This window comes from Nomascus leucogenys, chromosome 17, assembly GCF_006542625.1.
Source record: "Nomascus leucogenys isolate Asia chromosome 17, Asia_NLE_v1, whole genome shotgun sequence".
Taxonomy (NCBI): Eukaryota; Metazoa; Chordata; class Mammalia; order Primates; family Hylobatidae; genus Nomascus; species Nomascus leucogenys.
Genome location: NC_044397.1, coordinates 66,449,161 through 66,475,678, shown reverse-complemented (window position 1 = coordinate 66,475,678; position 26,518 = coordinate 66,449,161). Strand labels below are relative to the sequence as shown.

At 36.9% G+C, this 26,518-nt stretch overlaps 1 protein-coding gene across 3 annotated transcripts in view; it reads right to left on the bottom strand.

Annotated features, from left to right (window-relative positions):
* VPS41 (VPS41 subunit of HOPS complex) overlaps positions 1-26,518 on the bottom strand; it is a 192,025-nt gene that overhangs the window by 127,075 nt on the left and 38,432 nt on the right. For 2 of the 3 annotated variants that reach the window (XM_030795990.1, XM_030795989.1), the window contains exons 3-4: positions 19,850-19,957; positions 13,228-13,305 (exon numbers count right to left, since the gene is read on the bottom strand). In XM_030795990.1, the coding sequence (XP_030651850.1) occupies positions 13,228-13,305; positions 19,850-19,957 (186 nt within the window). Of the gene's footprint in view, positions 1-8,024; positions 8,044-13,227; positions 13,306-19,849; positions 19,958-26,518 lie in introns of those variants that run through there. The other variant, XM_030795991.1, reaches the window with a different exon arrangement.

The window sequence follows — 26,518 nt, the reverse complement described above, 5'->3', positions numbered from 1 at the left end:
TCCTCATTTCTTGTTTTTGTCAGGTTTGTCAAAGATCAGATAGTTGTAGCTATGCGGCATCATTTCTGAGGGCTCTGTTCTGTTCCATTGATCTATGTCTCTGTTGTGGTACCAGTACCATGCTGTTTTGGTTACTGTAGCCTTGTAGTATAGTTTAAAGTCAGGTAGCGTGATGCCTCCAGCTTTGTTCTTTTGGCTTAGGATTGACTTGGCGATGCGGGCTCTTTTTTGGTTCCATATGAACTTTAAAGTAGTTTTTTCCAATTCTGTGAAGAAAGTCATTGGTAGCTTTGATGGGGATGGCATTGAATCTATAAATTACCTTGGGCAATATGGCCATTTTCACGATATTGATTCTTCCAACCCATGAGCATGGAATGTTCTTCCATTTGTTTGTATCCTCTTTTATTTCATTGAGCAGTGGTTTGTAGTTCTCCTTGAAGATGTCCTTCACATCCCTTGTAAGTTGGATTCCTAGGTATTTTATTCTCTTTGAAGCAATTGTGAATGGGAGTTCACTCATGATTTGGCTCTCTGTTTGTCTGTTATTGGTGTACAAGAATGCTTGTGATTTTTGTACATTAATTTTGTATCCTGAGACTTCGCTGAAGTTGCTAATCAGCTTAAGGAGATTTTGGGCTGAGACAATGGGGTTTTCTAGATATACAATCATGTCATCTGCAAACAGGGACAATTTGACTTCCTCTTTTCCTAATTGAATACCTTTTATTTCCTTCTCCTGCCTGATTGCTCTGGCCAGAACTTCCAGCACTATGTTGAATAGGAGCGGTGAGAGAGGGCATCCCTGTCTTGTGCCAGAATATATATACTCTTAAAACTTGGTAAAAACACCTTCTAATTAAGCTTTTAAGTAACTTAAAGATCAAAACAAGTGCACAAGCAAATGAAAAAAATTTCAGATTTAAAATATTGAGTGTGAAAGTGAATGTCTCCCTAAAAGCAAATCACAGTATTTCATTTAATAATAGGAAGACTGGTAAGTGTTAAATTTGACTTGGTAGCGACTTAATTCTTCTGATTTTGAGCCCACATGAGCCACCCCTGATCAACGTTATTTCTGCTTGTAAACAATGAACTTTTTAATTACAAATCAATTTAGAACTTTACACATATACTGGCAAAGCATATAAACTAACAATTCTCAAGAGTAAACAGCCTCATTAGTAACCAGAAAAATACAAACTAAATTGATAAATTTCCATTTTCTAGAAATCTAAGTGGCAGTGAATTTTCAAATAACAACAGCCAATGTTGGTGATGCGATATAATGATAAACTCTCAGACTGCTGGCGGGAACATATTTCGGTATAACCTAACTGCAGGGAAATGTAGCAATCTGCAATAGAACCCTAAAAATGTTTACAGCATCTGTCCAGGTGATTTCACCTCATAGAACTTATTCGAAGGAAAGAGTCAGTAACAAGATCCCCACCCCACCCAAAGATTTTGCATCACTCACTATGTGTACAGGACACTGAAAAGTTGGTTCCCAGGCAACTCGAAGCAGTGACAAACCTGCTATTTTCTGTAAGAAATTCCCTCTATATGATTAGGGTAGAACTCACACACATATCTGCCACTGAGCAACGAAAAGTGTCCTGAGTAATATATTAATTTTTTTCCACATCAGTAAAATGAAATCAGATTTTTAGATTACCCCATAGGGCATTTAATTCTTTTCCTCTGAGATGAAACTCCAGGCAACCACTGATCTGCTTTCTTTGACTACAGATTGTTTGCATTTTCTAGAATATTATATAAATGCAAATGTTATAATGTGTAGCCTTTTGAATCTGCCTTCTTTTACTTAACACAATAGAGCTGAGATTCATCCATGCTTAGCACGGATCAGTAGTTCATTCCTTTTTATTGTGAGCTGAATGGCCATTGTTTAGATATACCACATTTTGTCTATCCATTCACCTGCAAATGGACGTATAGATTGTTTCCAGTTTGGGACTATTACAAATAAAACTGATATGCATATTCATGTAGAAATCTTTGCAGGAGTATATTTTTTCATTATCTAAGTTTAGAAAGGCTGGACTGTCTGATAGGTGTATGTTTCATGTTTTAAAATTTTGCCAAACTGTTTTCCAAAGTTGTTATACTATCGTACATCCACCAGCGGCGTATGAGAGTTCTAGTTCTTCCACATCCTAACCAATACTTGGTATGATTAGTCTTTGTAATTTTAGCCATTCTAAAGGTATATTTAGTGGTATGCATTATTCCATTTTAATTAGTTTTAATATGATTTTTTCCTTGCTATAAATTAAGCTTAAAAAAAAGGCTGAAGTGTTAAGATTTAATAGCTGCCCACGGAAATAATGAAATTCATCTTAATCGAAGTATAAAATAAAGACTGGGCAACCAAATGACAAGAATGTTGTGGAAGTATAGCCGCACCAGAACAACATGGTTCAACTTCTGGGTAACAAAGTTGTGCGTTTTCAGTTGCCATGGACCCTCAGCTCATGTAACCTGAGCATGCCCAGATGAACCAAGCATGCAACCACAGGGGGAATCTAAGAGCAGGATGAATTAAGAAGTGAACACCACACAACAGGATCCAGGATCCAATCAGATGGAGCTCTGGCATCATCCCAAGGCAGGATCCAGTAAGATCAGGCCTCCCGGCATCACTTCATTGCAAGATCCAGTCAGATCACACCTCATTACCCTATGCTTACAAAACCTGACCCAGTCCCCAGCTCCGGGAGACACTGCTTTGAGAACTATAACTGGTGTTCTCCTTACTTGTTACAAGCAATAAAATCCCTTTACTAAATACTAAATCTTACTAAATCTCCTTGGTTGTGGTCATTGGGTTGATACCTAGCCCAGCAATCAAACGAACCTCTTATGTGGTTAACAAGAACTTCATGTCTTGAGTGGATAGATGAAAAATATCCATTAAGTATTCATCTATCCTAATATATCATGATCCTATTAAATGAAAAACATTAGGAATTATAGCCAAATAAACAAGTTCTAGAGAAGGTGAATAAAACAAAGCTACTCAAACAGAGAAACAGAGCTTGTTTAAGAAAGAAGTATACACTATCATTTTGAAATATACCCTGTCATGGTTCCCAGAGACTAAGAAGTCTATTATTAACAAAACAAACTCAAGGTATAAATTATTTATTGTTAAACCATATGCACAGACACTCATACCTTATCCACATATCTGGTCCATGACATCCGATTTACCATCATCCTTCTGGTTCATTTAGTTCCCTAAATACTCTGAACTCCAAAGTCAGTCACCACAAAGACACTCCCCTGAAAGACACTCCATTCTTTTTCCTTTGGTCCATTGGTCCTTTGGCTAAACCTGCCAAATAATTTGCTCCTATTGCATCTCACCATCCATTCTTTCCTCTCCACTCCCCTATTCCCAAGATACTACTAGATAATTAACACAATATATATGAAGACAAAAAGTCCATGGTAAATGTTCCTCACCCTTTGGTGATGCCCTGTTCCATAAGAATAATGTGGCCAGGCACGGTGGCTCACGCCAGTAATCCCAGCACTTTGGGAGGCTGAGGCGGGTGGATCACGAGGTCAGGAGATTGAGACCTTCCTGGTTAACACAGTGAAACCCTGTCTCTACTAAAAACACAGAAGATTAGCTGGGCGTGGTGGCGGATGCCTGTAGTCCCAGCTACTCGGGAGGCTGAGGCAGGAGAATGGCATGAACCCAGGAGGCGGAGCTTGCAGTGAGCCGAGATCGCACCACGGCACTCCAGCCTGGGTGACAGAGCGAGACTCCGTCTCAAAAAACAAAAAAAAAGAAGAATGTATCACTGTCTTAATTCCACTCTAACAACCTGGAAAATACACATTCACCTTTGCAGAGTCACCTCAAATTTCACCTTCTACAGGTTCCCTGTCTCCCACTTGCAAAGGTGGAAATTCCTCCCTTAGGTCTACACCTTATTCATAATCCTTTTAAAGCTCTTACTTTGCAATAATGGCCTTGAACCCCAAAGAAAGAACCACCAGAACTGAGAGTACCCTGTACTGAAGAATGAAATCCAAAGGCTTCAGACAACTAAGCCCCAGTCTACTACCCAATTCAGAGTCATGTTCCACAAAGTTAAAATTACTTCAACCCCGACTTTGAAATATGTGAAATACCAGGGTAATTTCATTCAGTGAAGGAACATTTTCAATTTTAGCTATTTAAGGGATATTTGACTAAATGTAGTTACCACTGAAAGGTCAGATATTAAAACATTCTGTAAGTATGACACTTACAGAATGCTACTCTGAAAGAGAGAAGCATCCTTAATTCTGACCATGTTTTCTTAGCCACTTTGGTGCGTAGAAGGCATCAAAATTATTGAGCTATCTATAAATACTTAACCCACAAACTTGAGATTATTTTTTAATGCAGACAACTGGAAATATGACTTGCCTTGGCATCATTTATCAGAAGTTAGAATGATTTCCATTTAAGTAATTCTCAATTCCTTTGACACATCTCTTATCACTCAAAATATGGAGTTCAAATATAGAAAACAAGTTCTTTAAACACACAAGAATCTGAGACCTGTCAATCAGTCTTAAACAAGTATTACAGGCACTGGCACATTTGAGCCAACAACGAACCACTTTGATCATATCAAAAATATACATGCCCTGCTTGCCAATTAATGATGCCACATCTAGAACAGCATACTACAGATGGTATTTGCTTCAGGACAATAAGTGAGTACCATTAGACCAAGAGTAGAGCAGGGTTCTTTGTTCAAGGATACACAGCTTCAGTTTATAGATCTGCTCCAAAGATTCTTTCAATCAACAGTCACCCAACATCACACTGGCCACATTATGAATAAGACCAAAAGAGTTAGGCTGTTTAGGTGAATAATGAATGTATGGCATCTGTATTAACTGTCAAAGAGATGGTCATGGCCATACAATTTCCTATAATGTACACACAATAATCCTGATATGGGAGAGGAAGGTATAAAAAAACCTTGATTATCTGGAAAATAGTCTAAATATGTGAAACTCTGCAGATTTGGAACTATGGATTAGTTCAGTCAACTTCCATCAATTTCTTATTTCTATCAGTTCACCAGCTTTTATGTTGAGCACTGATGATGCAGAGATAAATTACACAAATTGTCCTCAGGAAATTAGCATTCTATGGGGAAAATGACATTGAGGCATATAATTGTGACAAAAGTACGTTCAAGAAGTGGAGGAAAAAAAAAAGCAAAGTGGAGGTAACACAAGGAGATGGTTAAGCCACATAAAGGATAAAAAAAAAGTGGGCCAGGTGTGGTGGCTCACACCTGTAATCCCAGCACTTTGGGAGGCCGAGGTGGGCGGATCATGAGGTCAAGAGATCAAGACCATCCTAGCCAACATGGTGAAACCCTGTCTCTACCAAAAATATGAAAACTAGCTGGGTGTAGTGGCACATGCCTGTAGTCCCAGCTACTCAGGGAGGCTGAAACAGGAGAATCTCTTGAACCTGGGAGGCAAAGGTTGCAGTGAGCTGAGATCGCGCCACTGCACTCCAGCCTGCTGAGAGTGAGACTCCGTCTCAAAAAAAAAAAAAAAAAAAAGGTGTTTGTGAATACTAAAAATGCAATTTAAGCAGCTTCAAGGAACAATGAATCTTCACGACAATACTGTCAAAGAGAGAGGAGAGAAGGAAGATGATCATTACTTTTGCTGAAACATGAAAAAAGAGATGGGTGATCCTCCAAACACTCATACATCAATCCAAAGGAAAGAGAAAAGAGGAGCTGAGTTATATTAGAAATAAATTCTTCTAAGCCAAAGAAAGCAACAAAAGGTCAGGAATACAGTCCAAAAGATGGTTGAGTCCCAAAGTCCAGGGAGAAAAATGAAACCATCACCACTCACAGATGAGGAACCAGTCACAAAAACATATTTTGAAACTCAGGTTAGAGAAGTACCCTAATAAGAATGTCTCGCTACATAATGGAGGTTTTGAATGTACAAGGAGATAAGGGTGGAAGAATAGTGGGCATGGAATACATAACTAGAACAGCTCAAGCCCAATTTACCATACTTCCTTCCCTGATACCTTTGGCATCTGGAATGATCTTTTAAAGTCTCTTTAGCTTCTAAACTTTGGTGACCTTATACATTACCCATAGCAACTAGAAAAGGTATGAGTATGTATTAAAAACTTAAATACTGCTGAACATAAGGGTTACTTTCCAAAAGTAAGATTTAAGACTCTGATCTTACATTAGTCAGCTTGAACTGCCACAACAAAATATCATAGAGTGGCTTAAACAACAGAAATTCTCCTAGTTTTGGAGACTGGAGGTCCTTAATCTGCCAGTATGGTCACATTCTGGTGAGGGTTCTCTTCCTGGTTTGCAAATAGCCTTCTCTCTGTGTCCTTACATGGCCGGCAGGAAGGGGGAGGAAGGGAAGGTCTCTCCTGTCTCTTCTTATGTGGGCACTAATCTCATCCTGAGGACTCCACCCTCATGACCTCATCTAAATTGTTTTTAACTTGTTTTTGTTTTTAAGAGACAGGGTCTTGCTCTGTCAACCAGGCTAGAGAGTGCAGTGGTGCAATCATAACTCACTGCAGCCTAGAACTCCTGGGCTCAAGTGATCCTCCTGCCTTAGCCTCCTGAGTTTATACCATGCCTGGCCCTCATCTAAATTTAATTACTCCCCAAGTCCCTAATTCTAAATACCATCACACTAGGGGTTAGGACCTCAACATATGAATTAGGAGGTGGGGAACAATTCAGTCTACAGTAGCTCTCAGTATAAAATTTCTAATTATACATCCAATGGGCAAGTGAAGGTGGAATAATACACAGGAGAACAGAGAACCGGCTCCCAGAGGCCCTCCTGAAAGGTAGTAACAGAAAATCACCAGTTCCATGGTTATATTTCAAAACAATATTATCAGCCAATATATACTTACTGGATACCAAATGGCACCAGAGAAAAGAGAAAGGGTGAAGAAGAGGAGAGAAGTATACCAGGAGACATGGCAACTGTCCTCCAAGACTTTAAATAGGAATGTGAGGCTGGTACTGACATTATGAGGGGCCACACTACAAGTGAAATAGTAATAATATAGGAGTTTAGAGGAAGGAAACACCTCAGGGCTACAATCCAGGGGAAGTACTTTGCAGAAAGAATGGAGATTCACAGAAGTGTATTCTAGAGAGAAAAGAAGTCATCAAAAGCTTAGAAACAAGCATGCCCATGGCAATATTTAGAAGGTAGTGAGCAGATAAAAATTACTAGAGAGGGAAGAAATTAAAACTAAGATTAGAAAGGTGGGTTTCACCAAATGACCAGGGTCTGGAATGCTTAGCTAGATAGTTAGGACTTGATGTGGGAAGTAACAAAGAACTGTGAAATGTTCTCAGAGACACAATGGTTAGATGGACAGAGGTCTGGGTTTTTATCAGCACATGAACATGAAAGGTATCAGCAACTAAGGAATACAGTCTGTTAGTTTAATCTCAAATCAAAAACAGGAATAGAAATACCAATAGAAGGCCAGGTGCGGTGGCTCACGCTTGTAATCCCAGCACTTCGGGAGGCCAAGGCGGGCAGATCACGAGGTCAGGAGATCGAGACCACGGTGAAACCCTGTCTCCAGTAAATACACAAAAAATTAGCCAGGCGTGGTGATGGGCACCTGTAGTCCCAGCTACTCGGAGAGGCTGAGGCAGGAGAATGGTGTGAACCCGGGAGGCAGAGCTTGCAGCGAGCCGAGATCGCGCCACTGCACTCCAGCCTGGGTGACAGAGTGAGACTCCGTCTCAAAAAAAAAAAAAAAAAAAAAGAAATACCAATAGATTCTGCTACCTGACAAGGAGAAACATCAACCCACCTCTGCCTCAAGAGTTGAATTTCAAAAATTTCATATTTATCTTTACACAAAATGGCCACTAAGCTCTTGTTTTGTTTTAATCTCCTTTTTTTGTAATCATCCATTTTATAAATATTTATATAATGTCTCTTACCATAGTGCGTTACAGCAAAACCTCATCATTTTCTATTTCTAGCAAAGAAAGAAAAACACGTAAAGGTGAACAGTAGAAATTTATGTTTGATCAGCAAGTTCTTTGCTCTCTCACTAGCACACTTAAAGGAATAAATATTTAAAACACATGGCATGATTCTCTTAATATTTAACAGAGGCATGGCATAATAATTGGATCATTGCTTCAACGTAAGTACCCTTAATTAACAAGTTTTAAATTAAAATGCTTAAATAAATTGGAGGCTATTAAAGAAAAAGTAACTACAGTCATGCATTACATAACAACATTTTGGTCAACAAGAGACCACATATACCCACTGTTGACTAAAAAGCCAAATTGTAAAATACTCTAAGAGATTTATTCTAAGCCAAATGTAAGGACCATGACCCATGACACAGCCTCAAGGGGTCCTCAGAATATGTGCCCAAGGTGGTTGGGTTACAGCTTGATTTTATGTTTTAGGGAGACATAAGACATCAATCAATACTTGTGAGGTATATATTGGTTTGGTCCAGAAAGGTGGGACAACTCAAAGAGGAGATGAGAGAAAAGAGGGATGGTTTACAGGTCATAGGTATATTCAAAGATGTTCTGATTGGCAACTGGTTGAAAGAGTTAAGTTATCAGCAGAAAGAATCAGCAGAAATGAGTATCTGGGTTAGGATAAGGAGTTGTGAAGACCAAGGTTCTTACTATGTAGAAGAAGTCTCATAGATGGCACCCTTAGAGGTAATACATGGCAAATGTTTCCTATTCAGACCTTTAAGCTACTCTCTTCAGGATCAGAAAAAGACCTGGAAAGGGAAGGGGATTCTCTACAGAATGTAAATTTTCCCCAAAAGAGACAGCTTTGCGCAGCTATTTCAAAATATGTCAAATAAATACATATTAGGGTAAAATACTTTGACTTCTTTCAGGGCCTGCTATCTGTCATGTGATGCTATATTAGAGTCAGGTTGGAATTTGGTATCTTATTTCCTTTCATACTACAAAGAGTCTGTTTTGTCAGTCTTAAGATCTCTGTCTTAATGCTGGTCAGTTGTGCCTGAATTCCAAAAAGAGAATATAATGAGGCATGTCTGACTCCCCCTTCCCATCACGACCTGAACTAGTTTTTCACGAATCCTGAGAGGAGGAGTCCATTCAGTAGACTGAGGAGCTTAGAATTTTATTTTTGGTTTATACCATAGACTACAGTCATCCCATAAGACTGTAATGCTTTACAAGCTATCTTTTCCTAAACATTTAAATAAAAAAAGATTATAATGGAGCTGGAAAATTCCTATCACTCTGTGTCATTGAAGCCTAGTAACATCACAGCACATGTTACTCACATGTCTGTGATGATGCTAGTGTAAACAAACCTAGTCAGCTGCCACTCATATAAAGTCTAGCACACACAATTATGTACTACATAATAGTACATAATACTTGACAATGACAATAAATGACTATGTTGCTGGTTTATGTATTTACTATACTATATTTCTTATCGGTATTTAGAATATATTCCTCCTACTTAAAAAAAAGAAGTTACCCGTAAAACAGCCTCAGGCAGGTCCTTCTGGAGGTATCAAGAAGAAGGCATTGTTATCGCAGGAGATGACAGCTCCATGTGCGTTACTGCCCCTGAAGGCCTTCCAGCAGTACAAAATGTGGAGGTGGAAGACAGTGATATTGATGATCCTGACCCTGGGTAGGCCTAGGCTAATGCGAGTGTTTGAATCTTCATTTTTAACAAAAAGTTTTAAAAGTAAAGAAGAAAAAAAAAACTAAACAGAAAAGAGCTTATAGAATAAATACATAAAGAAATATTTTGTACATCTGTACAATGTGCTTGCTTTAAGCTGTGCTATTATAAAGTCAAAAGTTTTAAAATTAAAAAGTTTATAAAGTAAAAAAAGTTACAGTAAGCTAAGGCTAATGTGTTAGTGGAGAAAGAAAATGTTTAACTAAATTGAGTTTAGCCTAAGTGTACAGGGTTTATAATGTCTACAGTAGTGTACACTACTGTCTTAAGCCTTCACATTCACTCACTACTCATTCATTGACCCACCCAGAACAACTTCCAGTCCTGTAAGTTCCATTCGTGGTAAGTCCCCTGTACAGATGTATCATTTGTCATCTTTTATACCATATTTTTATGGTATCGTTTCTATATTTAGGTATGTTTAAATGCACAAATACTTGCCATTGTATTCCAGTTGCCTATGGTATTCAGGACAATAATATGCTGTACGGGTTTGTAGTCTAGAAGCAACAGGCTATACCATGCAGCCTAAGTGTACAGTAGGCTGTACCACCTAGGTCTGTGTAAGTAGAGGCTATGATGTCTGCACAATGACAAAATTGCCTAACGCCACATTTCTCAGAATGCATCCCACTGTTAAGCGACGCATGATTATACTACGATTAATGTGGTTATATGGGCATAAATATCGTGGGAATTTAAAAGGAATCTAAGATTCTGTAAGAATTCTGAAGTCACATTATTTTACTCTGTGAGTTAAGTAAAATTGCTTTAGCAATTAAGGTTTGAGTTAACATAAAGCTATATCTAGAAATAATCTCAAAAACCAATTTATGGCCAAAGTATTTGAATTAACATATGCTGAATATTCTTTCAAATATTCTGAAATCTGAGTATTAATATACATAATAAAGTATCACTCTAGCAGTTGTCATTCTGCATCAACAAAGGATGGCTGTATAAAACAGAATCCTGTCAACCTTCTTACGTAACTGTAGAATATACAGCCATGAGAATAACCTCAGTGTCATGATTCATTTACAAAATGATCTCTGAAGAGGATGTCAACCTAGGAAATTAGGTACTATTCAATATTGAGTAGCAGAAAGGGGTTGCTTCAACAAACAAGGAAAATTTGAGTACTGCTCAAGCTCAACCAAAGACATGTACACATGTATAGGTGTTCGTGCAAGTATGTGTGTGTTACTGAGGTACAACTTATATAGAATAAAGTACAAAGATCTCAAATGATAGCTTAGTGGTTTTTACATATGTAGATCATGAGAAAACCACCAAGACAGTATTTTCAGCACTCCAGAAGACTCTTCTGTGCTCCTTCCCAGGTCAAACCATTATTTGAACTCTATTGCTATAGTTTAGTTTTGCTTTTTCTTGACCACCATATAGAAGTTATCATACAACATGAACACATTTGGGTCTGGTTTCTTTGGCTGAACATTAAGTCTATGAAATTAATCTATTAATAGCTTGTTCTTTTTAATTTGCTAAGAATGCACCACAATTATCCATTCTACTATTGACGGACATTTGAGTTGTTTCTAGTTAGAGGCTATTATGAATTAAGCTATTATTAACAATCTCTGTGTGTGTGTGTGTGTGTGTGTGTGTGTGTGTGTGTGTGTGGACATACGCATTGCAAGCATTTTTGTTGAATGTGTACTTAGGAGTGCAAACTGCCAGGTCATTAGGCAGACATACGCTTGGCTTCAGCAGATTCTGCCAATGATCACGAAAAAGCCATGGCCTAAGGAGAACTTTCAAAAACAGACTATCAACTTCTTGAGTAAGGTAAACAAACACACAAAAATAGCACCAAACTATCTTCCTCCCTTGCCAAAAAAAGGTGCAAAGCTATAGACAGCTTAATTTTCAAAGATATCATACAGTCAGGACTGAAAAAAGAACTGAAGAAAGATTTAGACAAATTTATGGATGATACCATAAATTACCTGAAAGAGGATAGATGTAGGATATACTCGACACAAAACAGACATGAGAGAAGATATAACTGAAGGCTTATACTGAATAGATACAAGGACTGACTTTTGGCAATGGAACCAATGGTATATGTCCATGAACCTTAGCAAGCAAACACTGCAATTTCTATTCAATATCAAAAAGACAGAAGCAGAGTGTTAGGGACTCATTTAATGGGAGTAGGAAATTTAAGAAACCATACAGCCAATCTTTTTTAAAGGTGAGGGGGCATGCACAACGCCACAGAAACGAGCCCTGGCCCAGTAAACGTTTTAATGGATGGCAAATGAAATACCAAATGCTTTGGTCATTAAGATGCATGTCCAGTGTCCAGGGGGTAGAAGAGGGAGGGTCAAAAGTATATTCCTCTTGCCTCAAAGGGATTTGCCTGATGCATCAGTATGATTAGAGCACATAATTCCCTGTCTGTTTTGCTTTAAAGATTGTCCTCATTCCAGGGTTCCATTTCTTTTCAGCAAAACAAGGCATCCCTTTTCCTTTCCCATACAACGTGTCAGCTTTAGAAACTGTAATCTCCTTTCTAAACTATGTCGATAGATGGATCTTTTGACAAGTGCTGATGCTTTCTTCAAAAAAGTAGTATTTGTCCCCTGAAATGATCACCTTTTTCACACCAAGTGGTTGTGTCATATTTACACAACCATGGAAGTTCTCGACACCTTTAAGGTACACCTTACACACCAAAACCAAGCTTCAAATTCAATAGTCCCTTCATCCTCAATGATTCCAAATCACAATTAAAAAAGAAAGCCTGGTTCTTTGCTTTCAATCAATATAATCCCCTAAGAGTCCAAGCATCAAAATAGTCACATAAAATATTTTAGCTTTGTATATTTAGAAGAGATAAACTGATCCGGCAAGGTGATCAATCAATTTTCAATACCTTTGGCATCTCAATAAGAAGACAGGGCATGTACTTACAACTGACATTAGTCACTAAATGAGGGGGTTCATACTTTAAGGATTCCACAACCTTCCAGAGTATGTAAATTTGCACTATTATCCACTAACAAAGCAGCATTTTTTCTTTTAACAACAATTCACCAAGACATGCTACATTGTCACAATTTTAAAAGAATACAGGAGTATACTAAACGCCCGAAATTAAAGCCAAATAGATGACTATAATTAAGTAAAGAAGTTGCAATTAAATAGATGTATAGACTTTTACATGGAGTTTGCATATAAAAGATACCCAGTCAAAATATATAATGCATGTATCTAGACCCCTTTCTTTATAAGTTCACCTTTAAGTTTTTAGAATATATTATAAAGTTCAAATTTATACTCTTAGCACTCTAATTGAATTAATAAAGATCATCTTTATGCTATTAAACTGGTAAACCAATATTCTAAAACACAAATACTTAACATGAAGTTTAACTCATACATTATTTTATACAGAATACTTACTACATCAAACTTCTGAGTGATGTTCCCCTGGACATCAAGTAAATAAACCTTGCCATAATGTGTGCCCAATGCCAAAAACTGTAAGAACAAAGAGGCCAGTTAATTAATTAACAATAATATTAATAACACAAGTAGTAATAAAACCATTTTTAAAGACAAGACGCTTAATGCATAAATCATCTGCAACGTCTCAGAAGATATGCATTCCTTGGAGAAGGCTTGTTTCCAGCTTCAGGGAAATAACAGAACAGGGCCTATTTTATTGTGATAGTGCAAGCCAGCTGTCAGAATGACTCATGAGGACCCTCATCTACTGACAACTAATGGTGTGTATGCAGTCTATACACAATGCCTGATGGACTGAGGCAGTAAATTAAAAATGCAGCGGTGAAAACACGACTAACCTACAGTTGAACTCAAAGTGAGAAGAGAATGATTCAGAAACTCCCCCTAATTTATGGCAAATGTGTAAATCAGTGCTACCGCTTAAGCTGCAGACATATACAAACAATAAATTATTTTTTCGAATGGAAAATCCATGCCATATTGAGAGACTGAAAATCTCAGGTGTACTTATACCATCAGTTAGCTTTAGGATGCTTCTATAAAAGTTAACATATAATGTTGAGTGTTAATGTTTATATTATGCAAAATAAAAACCCTTTTGTGTCATAAAATAACTGTTGAACTACACACTCATTTTATGTCGTAACTCCTACTGTTTCTTTAATTCTCTGAACTAACCTTAAATAAACCAGAAGAAACTTTAGGACTACCCGAAATATGACATGAGAGTTTTCTTCCTTTTTATTTACTTCAGCATTACTCAAATAGTCCAAAATTCTCTGTATTTCATTGCATGTGAGCATGCTTCACTGCAACCCATAATGAAATGCTCAAATTTACAGGCACTACTAAGTGTTTCAGTCAAGCAGCACAATCTTTAAAAAATAACCTTACAGAAAGTCAAGATTTAAAAGGATTTATCAAAATGGAATTGCTTAAAATGAAATTTCAGTTCAGGCACTTAAAATATGAAGCTACATTAAAGAGGAGTCACAAAAAGGGAAAGAAGGAGTTCATTAGAAATTCATCCCCTGCAATGCCTTTCACTCCTGCAAGGTTGCCTTTTTTCAGGAAGAAAAAAGTCCCCAGGGTAAAAAAAAATCAATACTGGTTAATAAAACATCAGGTGTGCAGACATAACTAGGTATGACGATTCCGCTGCACAGGCCTGCCTGAATGCACCAGGTGCCATGACGATTAGTCATCCAGGGCAGACAGCAAGCCTGGTGAAAACACAATGCTTAATGCTTAGGCGCTGGAAGGGAAAGGGGGAATAGGTAATTCTGGGGGGAAATTAGTCTGAATAGTTAAACCAAACAGGAATGTTTCCTCCAAAGCAAAAGAATGTTCTAATCAGAAATAGAGGACTGAAATGATTGTAATTTTACCTCTACAGTGACACTGACAATATTTAAATAGAAAAACACCACATACGATAAGAATTGAAAACAAACAATACTCCATTCTGAGGCTATCTGTGGTAAAAAAAAAAAAAAAAATGGGTCTTAAAAGCTCACTGCACCCCAAGTATTTCACAATATTGATTCTCCTCATAAATACTGTATTTAGTTTGTTAGGAAACTAAGGGAGAAGGGAGCTTGGATCTTTAAAACGCTTTAATGCTGCCATTCTCTGACACCTCTGTAAAGGCCACTTTTGAACTTCTAATTACATTTTATTTTATGGAAGTTAGAAGTTTTATGTAATTTACCCAAGTTTTAGTTCCTTCCCTTCTTTTTTCTAAATTTCTAATTTCATTCATTTAATCTTTAAAATAGAAAGAAAACATAAAATAATTATTTTGACTTTACAGTCTCATCCTAAAATTAAAACTATGTTAGAACATTTTGGAAAAAAAAGATTCAGTGATTTTTATGACAAGCTATCTTGTGTTTAGGAAAACATTTCATTATCAGATTAGATAAATTAGTGCTATCCACTTTTAGAAATATATACTCTTCAAAAAAAAGTTTACTAAGCCAATTATAGTTATTTAACTACCAATATTATGGATGAGTCATATTTTCATCATTTGCTAATACTTTCCACTACTTAAAATATATCAAAAAATGCAAAATGGCCACCAATGTGACAACATAAATACAAATTCTCAAATTTTACCCACCTTCCAGCCATTAAAAGCCTTAAAACTTTTGTAATTATTGAGTTTTGTTTCTTTTTTTTAACCTGAATGTACTTAAAATTCAGGATGGGCAAAGAATAAATATAATTTCATTAGACCCTTTCATGTTTAATTACAGAAACTTGACCCATTTTCTATACTACCAGATTGGGCATCATCCACTAAGCACAACTGCTTTTACCTTAAACTTCATGTAAGTAACTTAAGTAACTGATATATGTACATCCATAAAGATTGGACTTTATGTAAGGAAACAAGTAGAAAAGGTGATAAGCAGTCCTTTGGACAACGCAAAGGAAACAAAAGTAGTCCATTTTAAATCTGGTCAACTGTCTAATATCATCTACCTTCACATAGTGTTTTATAGTATTCAAAGCATTACAGCAGGGAGTGCCTTCGATTACACATGAGGAAATAAGTACAGCAAGTTGATGAGACTCCCCTGGAAACAGTCGATGAGTAGCAGAATTAGGGTCAGAATTAAAAGCTAAAACACTCAACTGGATCAGAATCCTCTTAAATAGAAACATGGACTTCAGATAAAGAGTGCATGTTCTAAAAGTTAGCATTGATTACACTTCCCAAATATCAGGCTCTTTGGCAAAGTTGGTTTACATACACTGTTAATAAAGTTTGACCTCTAGGCAGGCAAACTTTGTTCTCCATTTCATTCATTCACTGGTTCATTCAACAAACACACAAAAAAACACTCTGTAATACGCTTAGACAATGACCAAGTGTGACTTAAAGGGGTTATGGTATAATGAGGGAAACAGACATAAAAATGGATTAATTACAATTAAATTTAAAGAGAATGCTTAAAATGGAAGTATCTCTAAGACCCTATGGAACATAGTAGATGACAGCTGTGCTGAACTTTAAAAAAGAAATTAGAAAACAGACACTAAGGCAGACAGGGTAGGCTTGTAGTAAAAACCATTTTAGGCAGAGTGGATACAACTTGCTCAAAGGCACAGAGACACATAAAATGCAGGATAAAGTCAAGAAATTATGGATGACACATCTAATTCATGCCCAGGGGAAGAGACAGGTGATAAGGTTGGAAAGGTCAGCTAATAAGAGGCATTCAAATATTTATGGAGAGATGAAAGGCAGGAAAGTAGAGGAAATCAGGGTGGGAAGGCCCAAATAATTAAGTCATCAAGAAGCCAATAAAGAATTCTAAGAAGGAAGATTACATGATCAGGTTGAGGTTTCTGGAAAATTACTTTAGTAGAATGTTATGAACAGACTAGAGTGAAAGCAAATCTGAAGGAAAATAGACGAGTTCACAGTATGTGCATTAGTTCCTAGGAAAAATAAAGAATACCTGAACAATGAGAAGAGCTCCGCATGTGTGTGGATCAAGCAGAATGGGGTGTTCTGAATAGGAACAGCCAAGTGTTGTGGCCGGAGCACCACACTTACGGCAGAAAGTGGTAAGACAGAAGCCAATAATAGGCAGGGAGCAAGATCTTAGAGAGCCTTAGATACAACATTAACGAGCTCAGGTCTTATTTCATAGTTGATGAAAAATCATACAAGAGTTTTAATATCTGTATTTTCAGCAGATTATTCTGGCAACCAGGTGGCAGATGGGTTTAAAGTAGAAAAATTAGAGGCACAAGAGGTTCTTTTATTTACTCCGTGGAGGCAACAGAAGATAAGAGCCTAAGCCAGAGCAAGAATAGTAAGAAAATCACCAGGACTTAGGAAATGGCTGGGTGAAAGGAGAGAAGGATTCATCCGTGGCTTAGGTGACAAAGGAGGCGGTGATGCCACCAAATGGGATAAAGAACAAAGATAGATCCAAGTTTAGAGGGAAATGCAAATGAATTCATTATGGACATGCTGAGGTTCAGGTAAAAAGACAACAGCAGATAAAGATGTTTAAAAGGCAATTAAGTAAATATGCATGCTATTCCAGTGAAGGTCAGTGTGCAGGTGGTCACAGAAATCCTGAGACTTAAAACCAAGATAAAGTACAAATTAAGAAGAAATGTGGATAATGGACCAAATCCTAGGAAAGCCAACATGTAAAGGAAAAATGGAGGCAAAGAAAGGAAAGTGAAAGAAACAGAAAGGAATGTCACAAATGATCAACAGGAAAAGAATGGTGTCACGATAAAGTTTTGAGAAGAAAGGTGAGATCCAGAATTTAGAATCAGCAAAATGTCCATCAGCTGATGAATGGACAGACAAAACATGGCATACCTATACAATGGAATACTGTTCAGCAAAAAAAAGGAATGAAGTACTGATACATGCTACATCATGAATGACCCTCAAAATCATTACATTAAGTGAAAGAAACCAAACACAAGAGATCAAATAATGTTGACTGCATTTACATGAAATACACAAAAATAGGCAAATCTATATAGATACAAGGTAGATTTCTGGTTACTTGGAGGTAGCATTAGGTATGTTCCAATATATAGTACGCATCTCTGGAAACAAGGGAGGAAATGTGATGAAGTGAAGAACAAAAGATTAATGAATAGGAGAAAGAAAATCTCCTGTGGGTGGCCAGGTGTGGTGGCTCACGCCTGTAATCTCAGCACTTTGGGAGGCTGAGGCGGGTGGGTCATCTGAGGTCAGAAGTTCGAGATCAGCCTGGCCAACAGGTGAAACCCTGTCTCTACTAAAAATATAAAAATTTGCCAGGTGTGGTGGCAGGTGCCTGTAATCCCAGCTACTTAGGAGGCTGAGGCAGGAGAATTGCTTGAACCTGGGAGGCGGAGGTTGCAGTGAGCCGAGATTGCACCATTGCACTCCAGCCTGGGCAATAAGAGTGAGACTCCATCTCAAAAAAAAAAAAAAAAATTAATAAAAGAAAGAAAGAAAATCTCCTGTGGGTAAGAATGGGTGTGAAAAAGAGGTCAGGAATTGAGGCTGTTCATACCTGACAATTTCAATCTTCTTACATAGAAATGACATCATCCTCTAAGAAAGAAGGGACAGTGGTTCAGAAGAGGGACTGAGGACTTAAGAAACTGACAAAGGACAAATAATTCAGAACAATTTTTAGTGACAAATTTACCTAGGTGTGTGAGTCTGTACCAGCACATGGCTGCACTTGTCATGAAAGCACTAATTCAGGGTTGAGAGTATGGCTGGGGGCACAACAGAAAGACAGGGATGTAAGAGAATTGAAGATGCTGGTAAGATAGGAGTTAGGATAATCAACCATTTCATAGACACAGAAAAATAAAAGAAAAAGAATGAATGGATTAGAGATCAGGACTCCATAAAGTCATACAGCTTGTGGGAAAATGAGCACAAAAGCTTGAAGAATAACAGGGGTCAACAGAGAGTATCACAGAGGCTAAGCTCCTGAAGTTCCAGTGCTGACACCATCCAAAGTGTGGCCTTATCAGTGGGGAGATGAAACAGGCAAGAGGTAAGGGTCACTGGAATGAAATTTGGTTGAAGAACTACAAGGCCAGTCTTCAATGAGTGAAGAAAAGGGACCAGAAGTTGGAGAATGGCAGCGATGAAAAGGGGTCGATGGCATTGCAACCAAATGGCTGGCACCTCAAAGGAGAAGGTTGCTGGTAAAACATGAGAAAGAAGGCATACATTCTAATAAAGTGTTGGCGGTACAGGACTCTATTTACAATGAAACAAAATTTGAAGTAAAAAGGAACTGGGTGGGAAGCAAGCAGGAGGATGAGGCCACACTGCTAGTAACATAGGATAAAGCCAGGAGATGGATCAGACAAGAGCAGTTTGCTTTTTGTGGAAGGATTAAAACTTACAACGTCATAGGGAAGAAGAGAGCAATGGGTGAAGCTCCCTGCCCCCCAATATTCTGAATATGACACAAACTGTTTTGGTCCAAGAATAGGCTAACGGTGCTATCTAGTACTTACCCTGGACTCAGAAAGTTGGTGGGAGCTTTGTTACAGCAAGGACCCAGATGTGGAATAAATTCATTCATTCATATAAGTAATAATTTGGGGCATTTCTACTATTCATAACACCTATAATGTAATCCCTTATACTTTCCAATAATAACTTAATAAAATAATAACTTAATAAAAGAATAACAAATAAAAGCACTGAGCTTCACGTTATTTCTAATCTTAACAGGTTCCTAATTGAATCCTTATAATTTGAGGAATTAAGTGAGCGACAGAGTTTCCAAAACCCATTTCATATAAATCTTTGACTTTGATCACTGTCTACATTCTACTTAATACAGTCTTGGAGTGTGTTGTATGTGTGTGAATGGGCGTGTATACATATATAAAATATTTGGGGTTTTTTGTTGGCAAGGAGGAAGAGAGTAGTGGCAAGGAGACAGAATCAGTGTAAAAAGCCACCACCAAAAGCATCAGGACTCCAAAGCACAGGCAAATTTACAATAGAAACAATTTACAGAAGAATCCTCTGAAAGTGCTACCCTACCTTGTCATGGACTGTCATGCAACTAGCTGCATCCTTCTGAAGTATTTCAGTTACCCCATTGGAAAGCCTTTCATACTTCAGCTTGGGTTCCTCTTCGCTCTCTTCTTCCTGCACAAATGGCAAAGAAAAATGACACCCATCATAGATTTATTTGTTTTGAAAACCTCAAAACACATTTCTTAAAAGAGAACCAGAGATGGTTCCTTCAATGATGTTAATAATTCCAACTATAGCTAAAGGTTAAAATCTTCGTATTTCATCTTGTCTAGGTACATCAATTGCTATAACTTCACTGGTATAATAAATTCAAAAGTTGAAAACGATTAAACAGACTTGGTGTTATATTGTCACTAACTTTACATGTTCAACCTTACTATCTGGTATGGCTTCATAAACTATTCTTAATCCTCATAGTTATGGAATAAAGTTAGTAATCAATATTTATTATAATGGCCTTGAATTAATAAATAGAGTTGTAAAAATTATTATAATAATGATTCAGAGTAAGATTTTATTTTACTCCAATAAGTAGTAAGAAACAAAAAGTTTATATACAGAAAACTGTGATGGCATAAAGCTAGCCAAAACAGAAGTTCATAAAAATAATCTACTCATTGACATTAGCTAGAGGGTGAAGAGACTATGCAATTATTGTGGTTTGTAGAGTCAAAAAACCATACAAACCACCATAATTGCATAGTCTTCACCCTCCAGCTAATATTAGAGTAGCTTGAGGACATCAGTGCTCCCACCACAAATAACTAGAAAGTCTTGATGGAATATACAACAATATCTATCCAAGGCATCAAAGGGCTGCTGAGGCAACCTCAACTAGAAGGATCAAGATTTCAGGGCAGCAGAGAATTGAGCTGGCATTCTACAGCCACTTTCTTCCTGGAGGCATTTACTAATTCTGGGTGTAGGACAAGAGGCTGAGAACCCAAGCTCTGCCTGGGAAGACAGCCACTGCCGGGGGTAAGGAAAACAGCACACCTTCTGGCACTTGCAGGTACGGAGTGACAAAACTGGAGAGAGACCTGAGGGGCCAAGATATCAGTGGAAGAGGGGCAGAGACATGAGCTTGTTACACAGCTACTTTTCCCTGTAAGACAACTGTCAAGTTCTAAAGCTGCACAGGATGAAGCTAAAAAGCTGAACAGAAAGAAAAATGCAAACCAGCTGCCTTGATGTGTTAAGAAGATAAGAATAAGAGTTCAAGAGGCATCGGGAAATTGGATCCTGGTGAATATCACAGTCTTAGTTGGAACTCCTGGTCCCCAAAGGACACAAAAACTTAACTCCCTTAGAGCTCTGACTCAGCTCAATCTTTGATTGGAGTAAGGTATATAACCCCCAACATAACTGTCTAGTGAAGAAAAGGGTGACTCCTCTTCGGAGAAAGAAAACTGCTGGGGCCTCTGCAATTTTTCATGTACAGTACTAAGGATTCAATAAAATATTACCAGGTATGCCATAAGACAGGAACAAATGACCAAAAATCAAGATGAAAAAAGACCATAAAAATAAACAAATGGGTGACCTAGACATTGAAGTTAGCAGGGCTTTAAAATAACTATGACTACATGTTCAAAAAAAAAAAACACACACAAAAAGAAAGCTGATGAAAAGATAGAAATTTTCAACGGAATTCTAATCTGTAAAAAAAAAAAGAATCAAATGAAATTTTTTACACTGAAAATGTTAACTGAATTAAGAAAGCAATAGATGGTTTAATATAAGATTAGCAAAACAGAAGACAAAATAAGTGAAATGAGTAAAAAAATATCCAAAGGGAACCCCAGAGAAGAATAAACGGAAGGAAAATATATAAAGGAATCTATGAGGCATGTAGAACACAGTGAAAAGCTCTAACATACTTTTCATTACAGTCCCAGAAGGATAAGGAAAAATGGAAAGGAACAAGAGCAACATTTAAAGAGATAACAACAGAATTTTCCAAAACTGATAAGACATCAACCTACAAACTCAAGAAGCTGGGCGCCTGTAGTCCCAGCTACTCGGAGAGGCTGAGGCAGGAGAATGGCATGAACCCGGAAGGCAGAGCTTGCAGTGAGTCAAGATTGCGCCACTGCACTCCAGCCTGGGCAACAGAGCAAGACTCGGTCTCAAAAAAAAAAAAGAAGCTCAAGAAGCTCTGCAATAAGCAGGATAAATATAAAGTCACACCTAAGGTGCATCATAGTAAAAAGAAAATTAGGCAAAAGAAAAACGACTTGTAGAGTAATAAGTGCTCTGCCTATGGAAGATTATAAGACTGATGAGACACACTAGGCAGAGACTGCAAACTCAAATTCTTACAGAAGTCTTCACCTGTGGGGCAAGGGATTGGATCTTCACATGGAAAGGGGTTAATCTGTGGATTAATGGAAATGATGGACTATATCAAGCATCATGCTAGAGACTTAATATTAGATATCTCATTTCATCCTGACTTAAAAGAAAAAACAAACAAACCCTACTGAGAGTTAAGTATAATTAACCTGTTTTACAGATTTTCAGCAAAAACTGGTGACCAGAGATTTTAAGTAATTTCCTCAAGACATACAATGGGTAGAGGAGAAGCTAAAGTTCAAATTCAGCTGTGAGTGCTCTAAAGTCAATACCTTCTATAACACACTCCAAAATCTCCTAAGAAAATGACTCCACTAATCACAACAGAAGCCTGTTCTAAACCTAGAAATAATTATAAACTATGTGATCATTAGAAAATGTTTTAAAATATGTTTATTTAGCAGGTGCATTAGCTAACTATTGCTGTGTAACAAATTACGCCAACACTTGCTGATTTACTTACTTTATTATTATTTTCTATAACGACAGAGACTCATTATGTTGCCCAGGCTGGACTCAAACTCATAGGTTCAAGAAATCTTCTCGCCTCAGCCTTCCAAGTAGCCAAGACTACAAGCATGTGCCACACTCCTGGCCACCAAAATGTACTGATTTAAAACAACAATAAATATGTATTCGTTTACAGTTTCTAAGGGTAGACAATTCAGAAGTGGCTTAGCTGAGTGGTTCACTGAGGATTTCTCATGGGGGTTGCAGACAAGATATCAGCTAGGGTTGTAACTATCAGAAGGCCTGACTGGGGTTAGAGGATCTGCTTCCAAGACGGCTCAATCAAATGGCTGGCAAGTTGGTCCTCACTGTTGGCAGAAGTTGCCAACACTCTTGGATCACTCATTCTGGAGGAAGCCACTTGCCATGTTCTGATCAAGCAGCCCTGTGGAGGGGTCCATGAAGCAAGAGTGATCCAAGAGGAAACAAAGTGGAAGCCCCATCCATGTTTCATATGGCCTCAGATGGAACACTGTCATTTCTACAATATCCTTTCAGTCATACGGGTCAGCCATGATTCAGTGTGGGAGGGGCAGACACAGAGCATGAATAATAGGAGGTGAGGATCACTGGAGGCCATCATGCAGGCTAGCTACAAGAACAGTAATAATAGTTTAAGAGCCATAAGCTCAGTTAAAATCAGTATTTCGTGTCTACTGATGAGCTGTCTTAAATTTAATTCCCTTGTTATACATATGCTATTAGCTGTTTATTTCAGATGCAAGTATTAAAAACAAAGATGATATACCTGTTATTAACTTTCCAAGAATAACTTTAAGAACTAATAGCAACAAAAGGGAAGTATACGCACAGTTATCCATAGGGCCTACACATATCTATGAAAAGGTAGTGATAATCTACCCAACCCAAGGAGCTGTTACACCTCAAAACTGACCTGTTTTTAATACAAAATAGCTAATTAGCTAAGTATAAAAAATTTGAAAAAAGAAAACTGCAAAAAACAACAGACACTTCTACTTATGTATCTACAAGCAAGAAAGAGAAATCATTACAAAGTTAATATTAAATGTAGCAAAGATGATGTGTGCATTCTGAAGTAAACATGTTAAATACAAATTGAATCCTGAGTGTTAGTCTTTATAATAAGATGCCACATGTTGCTCAAGTCTGGACATCAAATGTGCATCCAATGTGAAAAGTTAATTCTAGCCTCTTGACTATTTTGCATAAAAGCACTCATCCACGGACCATTAGATAAAGTTACTGTAAATAAGGTTTTCCTGTCTTACTTATAAGTGAAAACTAAAAATTTCTCACACATAAATATACAAAAATAAATACTTTCACAACACAGCTCAGTGAAGCATCCTTACTGGGTTTCAAAAACCATGAATAAAATGAAAACTCCAATATTAGGCATTTGATGTACCATTTCATGCTTTTCTGACAGGTATCTTTTATGTTAAGTTAAAAGCAGGGTAAAGGTGAATTTTTTAAGTTTTTTTTTTTCCTCCTTGCTATAAACAAAGAAAATAGAAAGTGATTCAAAAATACGATTCGCGGAGGTTATTCTGCTGCTGCAGACTCTATATCACACTTTAAATAAAAAACATTTAAAAATCCAGTAGATTATAGAGTTTCTCTTTAACTAAAAAAATAATAATAATAGAAATTAGGTTTTCATGCAGTTTGGACTTCCATGGTAAACAACCCAGTGTTAATAAAAAGCAAATCAATAATTTTTGTTAAATTTTAATAATCCTACAAACCTACAAATAAAACCATCAACAGTCTGAGTTGACAGTTAACTGCGTTTCTATGACAACCTAGTGGAATAGTACAAGTCCTGACTTGCAGCTAAGCGAAGATATGAACAGAGTGACATTTACCCATACAAGAAAAATTTGCAGCTTTCTTTCAAAAACAATCAATTCCTCAACTCACATAGATTTTTACTAAGTGTAGAGCACTTTTAATTAAAGACAAGTCCTTTATACCACCCTACAGAATTCTAAACACTATCTGAAAATAAATGTCACATCATGGTCAATCTTACTGAGTTTTGGACTTAGGAGGAGGAAATTACTTTTAAGGATAACAAATTAAAGCAATTAAAGACTTCTCCCTGAAAAACTGTTTAGTAATGTTGTTACAGTGTTACCATGGGGTAAATTTTCATGGAGGAAGTCCTGTTTACCTAACTTGGTCTTGTATACCAACAAGAATATTTTACATTTCTTTTCACCTAATAATTTAAAATTTGTGTACAAGAAATAGATTTTTTCAGTGTTTACAACCAAAAATAATTGTGTAGAATGGATTCTACATTTTTCTTCTTGTTTAAACGTTATATCTTTCACATATTAGCACATTTTATATGGCATGTATATAGTCTGTATACATTTTATATGGCATGTATATAGTCTGGAACAGTGGTTACATACCAAATGAAGACTTGAATTTTACTTTTTAAAAATGTGTGTCACATGAATTCTAGGGGTTAAGAGAAAGATCATTACATTTCCTACTGTTACTACTTATACAGAACTTAAAACGTCATCTCTGGATACCATTTCTTTATTAAAATCCATTCTGTTTTGTTTTTACAAAATAAAATGATACTCAATATACTGATTGGGGAAAGGTGAGATATCTTATAAAGCCCAAATTACGCTGGTAGAAACCACCACCAGTGGAGCACTCCTCAACTATTCACATCTCACTCTGTGGAGATGACCTTCATCCTCTCCAGCTTCACCTGAGAAAGACCTCAGCTGAACCTCCAGGAATTTTAATAAGATGAATGGTTTAGTTGGTTTCATGTCATCAACTACATCTGACTAGGGGCAAATCCTTTTAATAAATATCCAATGTTTTAAAGCTAGATACAATAGGGAAACACTAATATCCTCAAAAGAAATTCACACACAAACACACACACAAAAAACCTTTCATGCAGTTTGAACTTTCACAGTAAAGAACCAACTATTAATAAAAAGAAAATCGATAACCAACCCTGGGGATGAAGCTATAAAATACAGGTTTTCTTCCTCTAGAACATTCTTTCTAGAACTCTAATTACCTATGGGGAATTGAAATATCCAAAATTAGTAGTGGACCTTACAAGCTTAACATATAAAAACAGCTATCAAAATCTTGTATCAGAACATTTGAATTTTAGGAAATCTGCATTTTAAAAAATTCTCTCTTTATAAATAATTCAATTTGTAGAAGCCCTATGACTAAAATATGTCTTTGCTATTACTATTTATTAGAGGAGAGAACAGAAAGATAAAACACAGTTGGTACCAAATACAAATAAATTTTTAAGAGCATAATTAAAATTAATACAAGTCAATCAAAACACATCTTGAGTCTCAAAAACATGTAACAATATTTTAAGGAATAGTTCTAGTCACCACCACAGGATATTAACATATTAACAACATGCACAAATGGCAACATACACAGGAGCTACATATTACTGGATATTCACATTTATTTGAAACTATAACATTATCACTTAAAAGTACATGCATAATATAGGACATCTCCAAATTTGTCATATTTGTATTAAAGTTTTCCATAACGTGTAGAAAAGATCCAAGATAAGAAAAAAGGATGCCTAAAAAAGAACCTGAAGGTAAAGTTCAAAATTAATCAAAGAGTAAAGTCTTCAATTAGCTTTGTATTGCCCACCCCACCTCATCCCAAGAAAGAATGCTACTTCCTTAAAAAGACAACTGTAACTATTAATACTGTACTCTATAGTTCTATTAAAGAAAGATCATTTTATTTACACACAAAGATGACTATGTGGTAGGAAAGATGGCTTTATAGATCCTT